General features: G+C 37.6%; 1 protein-coding gene across 3 annotated transcripts in view; it reads right to left on the bottom strand.

Annotated features, from left to right (window-relative positions):
* Window positions 1-10,341, bottom strand: part of LOC107680101 (transcription factor Dp-2-like) — a 54,232-nt gene that overhangs the window by 6,090 nt on the left and 37,801 nt on the right. For all 3 annotated transcript variants that reach the window (XM_016475868.1, XM_016475870.1, XM_016475867.1), the window contains 4 exons: window positions 9,610-9,772; window positions 7,768-7,914; window positions 5,464-5,532; window positions 1,209-1,360 (listed from right to left, as the gene is read on the bottom strand). In XM_016475868.1, the coding sequence (XP_016331354.1) occupies window positions 1,209-1,360; window positions 5,464-5,532; window positions 7,768-7,914; window positions 9,610-9,772 (531 nt within the window). The remainder of the gene's footprint in view (window positions 1-1,208; window positions 1,361-5,463; window positions 5,533-7,767; window positions 7,915-9,609; window positions 9,773-10,341) is intronic.

Here is a 10,341-nt window from a genome sequence, read left to right as displayed (position 1 = left end):
GCTGCCCCCCTTTCCTCGAAAAGAGAGACAAACGAGAGCGGAGCTTTTCATTAAAATACGCTCGCAATGAATGCGGATTGCCACCTCAAGGACATCGCGTGCGTGCTCTTTGTCCAAACAAACCACGCATAGATCGCGTGTGTCATCAGGTGTCAAATAACGACGACGCGGATGCACACACCCTCTAAACGCTTTGCTAGTGCTCGCCATAACGATAGGAATATAGATCGCTCTTACCACGAAAATGCACGCTTCAAACAAAGCGGTCAGTGAAGACGAAGAAGAGAATGACATGTTCTCCCGGCGCCTATTTATACTATAATCGCACCGGTAATGATGTCATGGGCTGTCGCCGGCCAACGTGTTGTTGGTGTTTTTTCAATGTATGCTTCAGACACGGGTCACGACGAGGCGTTCCCCATAGCGACCCCTAGAGGACGCAGTTTGAAGTTCCCTTGAAAGGGAATCAGCATATCGAAATGATTTCTGAAGGATCATGTGACACTGAAAACTAGAGTAATGATCACAGGAATAAATGACATTTTACAATATATTCAAACAAAAAAAAGTTATTTCAAATTGTAATAATATTTCACAATATTACTGTTTTAACTCTTTTGATTTTTGATCATAAATGCAGCCTTGGTGAGCAGAACCTTCTTTTTTTAATTTGTTTTTAAATAGATGTATGAATGATAATTTACCTGGTTTATTTATCCATTTTATGAAGGATCATATGACACTAAAGGCTGTAATGATGCTGAAAATTCATCACAGGAATAAATTCAAACAGAAGTTATTTTACACTGTAATAATATTTCACAATATTATTATTTTTTTTAAATCAAATAAATCCAGCCATGCTCAACACAAGACTGAAATTTGAAATTTTCTTCTGAAATGAGCATTTTTCTCAAGCTCCTATGTTTAGGTTCAGTAATTTCACTTGAATAAGTTTTTCATTGCCATTAAAGTGAAATAACTGAACATAAATATTGGAAAATGCTAGAAAAATGCACATTTTAGAAGAACATTTCAAACGGCACTTAGAGGCTTTTGCATCTGAACTCTTCATATATACACACATACATTTACTCCAAAGAACCTTGTTTATTTATCCATTTTACTAGGTTTATGAAATCAGTGGAGGATATTTCTACAGAAGAGATGGAGAAAAGAAGCCAAACGAGTGGAGAAAGATCTCGTACTTATCGCTAGAGATGGAGCAGTCGATGACGGTGCGGACGTCAGTGTTGAGAATGATAAAGGGAAGCTGAATGACAGATCCTGGAGGGGGAGTTGACTGGGACGAGGCTTCGCTGGCCTGGTTCCTCTGCACCAGATTCTTAAAGGCGATCTGCTGCTCACGGATCAAAGAGATGCACAGATCAGCACACTTCCTTAAAGGTCCACTCATTAAAGGGTTAGTTCAAAAATGAAAATTCTGTCATTAATTACTCACCCTCGTGTTGTTCCAAACCCGTAAGACCTTCGTTCATCTTCGGAACACAATTTAAGATATTTTTGATGAAATCTGAGGGCTCTCTGACCCTCCCATAGACAGCAAGGTAACTACCACGTTCAAGGTCCAGAAAAGTACCAAGATGATCGACAAAGTAGTCCGTGTGACATCAGTGGTTCAACTGTAAAGTTACGAAGCTACGAGAATACTTTTTTGTGCAAAGAAAACAAAAATAACGACTTTATTCCACATTTTCGTCTCTACTGCGTCACTTTGGACGCGCGTTCACGACAGTATCATGACGCGAGCGTGTGGCGGCGCTGGTAGTTACCTTTGCTGTCTATGGAAGGGTCAGAGAGCCCTCAGATTTCATCAAAAATATCTTAAATTGTGTTCCGAAGATGAACGAAGGTCATACGGGTTTGGAACTACACAAGGGAGAGTAATTAATGACAGAATTTTCATTTTTGGGTGAACTAACCCTTTAACCTTAAATCAGTCAGCATGTTGATAAATAAAAGCTTTGTGTGGTCAGTCTCGGGATGTGTGGGGGTTGGTCAACAACTAGGACCGAGCCAATGCATGTAATTTAGCGCTCCAGAAGCCCTCCCAGCTCCTGATCAATATCCCAGCAGGACCAAGGCCACTTCTGATCCCTCCACACATCTACGGCTTCATCGCTGTGATCTGTTGCATTACACGCCGTATCATTAACGGTCATCTATAGTAACATCACACATCAACACAAACTGACAGCAGTGATTCTCATCTCACTTCAGAAAAAAACGAATCAATATGAGAGGTTTGCTGCTTTTCCACAGCTGGCCACTGTTAATGTGTTCCTCCGCCTCTCATCTGCTGTTTTTACTCATCCTTTTGTTATGGAGTGAGGCTGGTTAGCACTAATGACGAAAAAAACTTGATGCTGTTCAGTGGAAAAAAAAAAAAAAACGATTATCTGATGCATTGATATTCTCTTTTCAAAAACTTCAGAACTGATTCTGAGCTTTTTTGCCCCATGTGTGCAATGACACTTTTGCTTTTTGCCAATTGCACGCAAACTCACACAATAATATACTGAAAGTATATAAACTTGCATTTCAAAGGTTTCATGGTTGAAGGAAAATATAAGGCCAATCGCGGGCTACATTGCACAGCATCTGCGCTGTGAGAAACGTGAGCTTTGCTTGACAACGTGTGGTTTCAACTCGCCGGTATTTCAGAGTTTTACCTTCCAAAAGCTGTATGAAGGCAACATTTATGCCGTTTGGAGTGCAGTATAAGTTTGATACACAAACACTCATTTATAGACGTATGTGTTCAAATGCTCACATTACATATACCTTCCTGCGTTTAAGTAAGTCGCTTTGGATAAAAGCGTCTGCTAAATGACTAAATGTAAATGTAAATGACTAAATGTCAAGGTATGACATAACTAAATGTAGGGCTGGGCGATATGGCCAAAAAATGATCACGATATTTTTTTTTCATATCAGTCGATATCGATACTTGTCACGATAAATGTCAAATTTTATTTCTTTCAAGTTTAAAGGCAGATTTTTGCTCCAATGTGAAAGTTGCAAAAACCAGATGGTTAATTGTGGTTTTAAACTATTCTTTATGGTCAGAACATGACAAACACTTAGTTTTTTAATTCTTCATACTTTTCCAGTCATTTTTCTTTAACAAAATAAAAATCTTAATAGAAAAAAGTAATTTCTTAGTTCTGCATGTTCTAATAAGTAATATTGTTTCAAATCAAGAAACAGGTTTGTGTTGCCTGATAATATTAATAATATAACATTTTTTGTCTCTTAGAAATACACATTTGATAGTAGCTTGAGTTAGGATGCAGATGTAGATTTATGTTCAATATCAAAGTCAGTAATATCTATACAAATTGTAGCAATCTCATTTATATATGGTGACATTTAATTATTCTGACTGTTTGAGGTGGGTTTTTTTTTTACCATTGGTCTTCCAGCACAGCCCTAGTTTTTAGGTATTTGTATGAAAAACAGTAGTCTAAATACATTTAGTATAAACGCATAAATGCTATAGCTTAATCACAAAAGTACTGTAATTATATTCCATTACTCCTCCTTTAATACATTTAATACATGACTGTCTACATTAATAATATAATAAAATTCGACACAAATACCCACATTTCTGACACAATACCATGGTGCAGTTAGTGCTACAGTAAATCTATGGTAAATAATGGCGATTTGTAGTTTAAAAAGACTTCTTGACTGTATCTCACAGCGCTGTTCAGTGTCGCGTGAGCGAGACTCATTAGCGAGTGAACGCATCTGCTATAGTGAAGCTCGCAACACGCCGCCGTTTGAACTTTGATCCGGAGCGGATAAACGGTCCGAGTGGCGCGCTTCAAATGACTAGCGCTCTTTCGTTCCGCTTTTGCCGCATAAATGTTATAGCGAACATTTATCGAACTCTTGTTATCGTTTATCGAGGAAATTTATATTGCACGATAATTATCGTTATCGATTTATCGTCCAGCCCTAACTAAACGGTTAAATGCATTTGCATCTCCATATTCTTTTATGATGCAAAATTATTGTAAACACTAGCTGCGTTTCCATTACCCGAATTGAAGATACACCCAATGGAAACACGTCAATTTCGCAAAAGCTCCCATATATCGCAAAAAAGTTTTTACGCTCGCATGAGGTGCTTTTTCAGGTAATTCGAAAAAGGAATACTTTGCAAAACTGCAATGGAAACCGTTTTTTCACATTTACAATGTAAAAGTCACATGATCATTCTTTAATGTACTATAACCTCCAAGAAACACCTCATACGTGGCCGCTCACAAGTATAAAGGAATGCATGGATAACCACTTATTTACACTGCACACGTCTGCGGCGCATTATGACTCCGACACACTGATCGTGGCATCGTCATTTACAAAATATTACAAAAGTTTTGTGCAAATCTGTAATGGAAATGCAGCTACTGTCAGTTATGTTCTAAGGGCAGGACAAAACATCTGATAGGTTGGAACAGATCTGTGCATTAGTGTGAATGCAGCCAATTAGAGCTGCCGCTGTCTATGATGTCACCCATAATAATAAAAACAGCAGTAATGCTGAGAAAAAGAGAAACTTCCTTTACTGCGCCCGTCTGAAAACTTTCAAATACTTTAAGCACTCTCAGATACTGAAGGCACTTGCTTGTAATGTGTTTCTTTGTCCCTGTTTAAGCTATATTTAGTTAGATTATAATTTTTAACATGCAATTGCTTTGATTTAGTATTGATTTGTAATAATTTTAAAAAGTAGTCATGATTATGCAAGTCATTTAATAGGATTCAGCATAAATTTGATATATTCAAAGTTGATAAACGCATTAATTAATTAGAACAAAATGTAGTTTTACAATCGAACTGTTATTCACAGAATCTGAATCGGATTGTGAGAGACATAAAGGTTCCCACTGCTACTGTTTAGGGTCCGGAATCAAAAACGAGGAAACTTTTTTTGTTTGTTTGTTTGTTTTAAAACCTGGAACTGATTGTTGTGTATCTGTGCTCCTCCATAATTTTTGATGTAATATCGCACTTCAATACGATGGCATTTCACACTACTGATTTTGTAGCACATGGTCCTTATGAGTCAGTTCTTTGTTATGAATCAGTCAAAAAAGACTTGGGGTTTCAATTGTGTAACGACTCAAACGCTTTTTGACGTAGTCACTGAACAGAAAGCCATTACTTTCTTCATTCCCAACTAGAAATGAAACTGTGCTATACAGTATGTACTTATATTGATGGATGCTTCGTCAAAATACTAAAATGAATAGATCAACAAAAAGTTAAATGTTCAAGAACCAGAATCGCTAAGTGGAATCAGAATCGTGTAATTCTTTTTCCACAGATGATTCCCATGTGTAGTGCTGTTTGGAAGTTTTGCTGCAGGTCTGTCGTGAGAAAACAGACACACATAGACAGACAAACACAAACAGGTGTGCTACAAACCTGTAATATTAGCTCCTCTAGCTGGGCTCTTTTCTGTCGGATTCTTTCCAAACGCTTCTGTTTTTCCAGCTGAAAGATGACCAGACACACAAATTAATAGCATTAGATGCATTAGATGGTTTGGAGGTGTATGAGCTTTTCCCCCGCCCTTCCTCTCCATCATCATCTTCTGTTCACCCTCCGTTTGTGTCTGTCAGGCCGTCACAGATGTGACACTAACAGATGGTGTCAGAGGCTCTTCAAACACACACATTGTGCCCTCATTAACACTACGCCTTCTGAAAGCAAGACTGACTACTATTAAAGCATTCACTTGTGTCTCTAGTACATGCAACCACACATAGTATATGGCTCACAAAAACGAAAATCACTGCTCTAGTATTTTTAAGTAAATTTTACTTGATTTCCATCAGTGAATATGTTCACATGCATTACAAAACACTGAAAACTCTTTTTCCATTTTCCAAAAAAGCCATTTACATGCAAAGCAAAAATCTAGGTGTGTCCATTAGGTTTTGCTTAAACCGTTTATGACTTTTCCTCGATAAAATCACATACAGTTATGCAGAGTTCACACTGCACGATTTTCAAAGTCTTTGGATCACCGTTGTTTTCACACTGCACGACTCTCTGGGGTAGCATTCAGTTGCTGCTGTGTTCACATTGCACGATGGATCGGCGACAGGAGGTAACACACTGCATGACTTTACAATAGGAAGAATCACCGACAACTCTGTAAAACTACGTTTCACAACCAAACGCACACGAGAAGTGATAAGGAAATAGCGCAAGATCACGCTGATATGTGGTCTATAAGTCCTCCCCGAACACACAATAACAAAGATACCTTCCTTGTTAACAACATACTTCTGCTGGGAAAAGTTTATTTACACAAATCTAAATAGCCTACTTGAAAGTGAAACCAACATTTTGTGCATTTTATAATGAGCTTATTTCTTATACCAAAGCCCTCAAAGTGATGAAAAAGAAAAATGCAATAGCCTAAATCTTTTGTCCTTTATAGTAGAATATGATTTACAGGAAAAACCCTGGCCCCTTTTTATGTTTAATTTTATTTATTTTTTATTATATATAAATACATATATCTTCATGCACCTGTTATGTATTCTAATGCAAAAATGTTCTGATATTGCCACGTTGTTTGTACATGGCTAATTGCTTAATAAAAAATTAAAAAACGCCAAAAAGGTCCTCCCCAAACTTCCCGCCGCCCTGTATCTTGCTCTCTCATTGGCTGTAGGTCATCGCCGATGTATTTTTCAGTCAGAACTCATTTCACACAGCAGAATTTTGAATCGCCGACATGTCCAGATATTTAGCATGCCAAATATTTCACAGGCATTCTCTCAGATCGTGTCTTTGATAATAAAATTGTCGGCGAATTTGCAAAACTTATCAGCGAGTGAAAATCGGGGCTAAAATCGTGCAGTGTGAACTCGGCATTAAGCACAGTCTGTGCATTAACTCAAATATACCCCACTTAAACCAATATTCTGGTTAATCAAATGAATAAGACAGTTGGGATATGCCTCTATGAATCTGGATTCTTTAAGATGAACCTGTCAAACATGTCTTTAGTTAATTCATTGATTTGGAATATGTTCACTTTATGTTGAACAAAAAAGTTTTGTTGTTTTTTTTTTTCTAACTCCCCAGTTATAGTTAGCTAGACAGATAATTTTATTTTGGTGATGCAATTTGCCACTACACATTTCATTAATTTATTAGTTTATGACAAACAAACAAAAGTGTAGGTTTGCAAGACCTAAAAACCCATGTGCTTAATACATTTTAGATTTAGTGAACACAGCACTCACCTGATGGTTTTGTCAACTTCTCTCACAATTATTACGCAGTTATGGTCATAAATTTACATACACATTGTAAAATCTGTCAAATGTTAACATAAATGTATTAAAATTGCATTTTGGATACATACTTTTGAGATCCATCTTTTCAAACTTAGAAAAAATGAGGACATTCAACTAGTAACTCATTAATTTGTGTAAATTCAGTAAATGTTTTGTCTTGTGGACTATACATAAACACTGGTTATGTGAAATAGCTTATTCAAGGCAGTAGTAAATAAAACCAATTTTCATAATGCCTCATATTTTCTTAAATTGTTAGCATTTTGCAGATTCTGTGTAAACTTTTGAGCTCAAGTGTATATGTGAATATTCCAGTTGTTTTTCTGAATAAACACAACCAGAAAATGATGCAAATGTAAATATCTTTGGGATAAATGGGAAGGTCATCTGTGTGAGTGAATTTGTCTTTCACCTCTAAGTTGCGGCACTCTTGGGCTGAGTTTGTGGGCAGGCCGATCCAGCGGATCTCCTTCTTCTCTTTAGAGATGATGTTCATTGCCATCAACACATTGAGCGCGTCGTACACACGCCGGCGGATGTTCTTCTGGTCGTACACCTGCTGCAAGTGCAGACACACAGCCTCTATTAATGTCACAAATCACACGGAGACGAGCGATCATCTACCCCAAACCCCTGCGTCTGCGCTAAAGTCGCTTTTAATTACACCTTTTAGCATTCCACCAGGGGTGAGAGATTAAACTCCAGTCCAGGAAACATCAGGTGGACTGTCAGAACGAATAGCGGTCTATTCACTCCAGGTAGAAGGAGTCCTTATGCAATGATCTAAGGCCAGCGTCCAAACCCAAAGTCTCATTATAAAAGAGATATTACTGGAGATCACCGTTCCTGCTTAGGGTTTTGGGACACAACCAGACGAGAGCTGGACATTGTGCAGCACTACAGGAAGTGCTCGACGTTCTTCATAAACCACAGACAGATAAATCACAGCTCATATTAACAAGAGACGCTGCGGGAGGGACCTGGAGAACTTTAACATCTTTTACCAGCCCAGATCTGTTTTATTCTGCTGTGTAAACAGAGGCAGAGTAAGTGATGGTCATTTAGGTGAGGCATAATGGTGACTATATGCATATTTCATATCTGAAAGACCAGTCCAATGAAAGTCTTAGAACATCAATAGCAAATGGTACTCTAAGAAAGAATTGGGTAAAATCCATTATGACTTTTAAAAGCTCAGTGACTGGAGGCAGAGTTAAATGCGGGAGTCATGAACCTTAATTTTAGGGCTGGGTATTCAGTAGGGGTGGGAATCATTTGGTACCTCATGATTCAATTCATATCGACTCTAGGGGTCACGATTCGATTAAAAACGGGATGGCCATCACACCAGTATTTTGATACAAAAACACACCAGTCTGTAGTATGGGTTGTCCTGACTTAAGAAATCAATAACTATTAACTTCGTAATAAATCAAAAATATTTTACACTTCCCATTAGGGATGTGCCCAAATCCGAATATCTTATTCGGGAAGGAAATGACATGTACTATGGAACCCCTAAAAGGAATAAATACGAGATGGAGAAAGAAAAAAAAAATCTCAATGCTTTCTCTCGTAGTAATTATACTGTATATAAATTGTGGGCATCAGGGAGCCATTATTAATATGCAGGGAATTTAAATTGCTTTTGAATGCACGCTCGCTTTTTACTTTCACTTTCAATTTCTTGATATAATTTCATTCGATACACATTTATTTACATATATAGGCAATCAGGTACAGAACTTCAATTTTTTTCCAATTTAAGAAAATCTCTCAAATAATACTGTAAACTATACAATAACCCTGTCAGTTGGTACACTATTATATTAAACTGATCGCAATTAATCGATTTGACAGCTCTAATATATATTTATACATAGCATTAAAGAAGAACAGATGATTAGTTCACATCACAGCACATTAAAGAGAGACAAAACTTTTGTTTGAATTTCATAATAAAATGGACATAATTTGAAAGCTGATAATTTGTTTCATTTATTGGATGGCAGGCTACAAATAAAGTTTCATTAAGTTTTGTTCATGCATCAACTGAAAACAGCATAGATTGATTTTTGGGATTTAAGAATCGATATCGCTTCATCAAAATGAGAACCAATTAAAACAAAGAAATCCATATTTTCAACCTTAGCCCTATTAGATTTAATACTATCTTAAAGTATGAGCAACAGTAAAAACTGCAAGGGATCGACCTTAAATTCACATCACGGTTGTTTTATTCTGTGGAACTCACCGAGTCGGTGGGCATCAGGCTGCTGGCGTGAGTGAATTCAGCCACCAGCTCATCAGCCACCTCGTTGTAGGACGTAGTGCCTTTCTTTTGTACCTTCTCACACACCTTCATGGAGAAGTGCCTCAGGCCTTTACCGTTCTTATCTGCCCTCTTCATTCTCTTACTGCAGAGACAAAGAACGAAAAAAGAGTGAGAGTTTGCACGTTTCATTTCTGGACAATACATATAAAGGATAGCTTTTTCCTTAAAGGGTTAGTTCACCCAAAAATGAAATTATCCCATGAATTACTCACCCTCAAGGCATCCTAGGTGTATATGACTTTCTTCTTTCAGACGAATCCAGTCGGAGTTATATTAAAAATTGTCTTTGATCTTTCAAGCTGTTTAATGGCAGTCAGCGGGTGCTGCATTTCAGCAGTCCAAAAGAAGTGAAATAAAGCGCATTCATCCATAATAAAAAGTGCCTCACGCTGCTCCGGGGGGTGAACAAAGGCCTCCTGTAGCAAATCGATGCGTTTTTGTAAGAAAAATAACCATATTTAAAACATAATAATCAATTTAATCTAGCGTGCGCTCACTGTTGTACACGGAAGCAGCTCTGGGCAGATGACGTAGGACGTCGGCGTTGCGCATGCGCCGCTCAGAAGTGACGCACACGTAAGCGCAGGGGAGAGATCAAAACAACGGTCACTAATTATAAGTACAAAATGAGGATTTGTAAAGAAGAATGTC

The sequence above is a fragment of the Sinocyclocheilus anshuiensis genome, unplaced genomic scaffold, assembly GCF_001515605.1.
Source record: "Sinocyclocheilus anshuiensis isolate Anshui unplaced genomic scaffold, SAMN03320099.WGS_v1.1 scaffold853, whole genome shotgun sequence".
NCBI classification, from domain to species: Eukaryota; Metazoa; Chordata; class Actinopteri; order Cypriniformes; family Cyprinidae; genus Sinocyclocheilus; species Sinocyclocheilus anshuiensis.
This window is presented reverse-complemented; position numbering and strand designations above follow the sequence as displayed.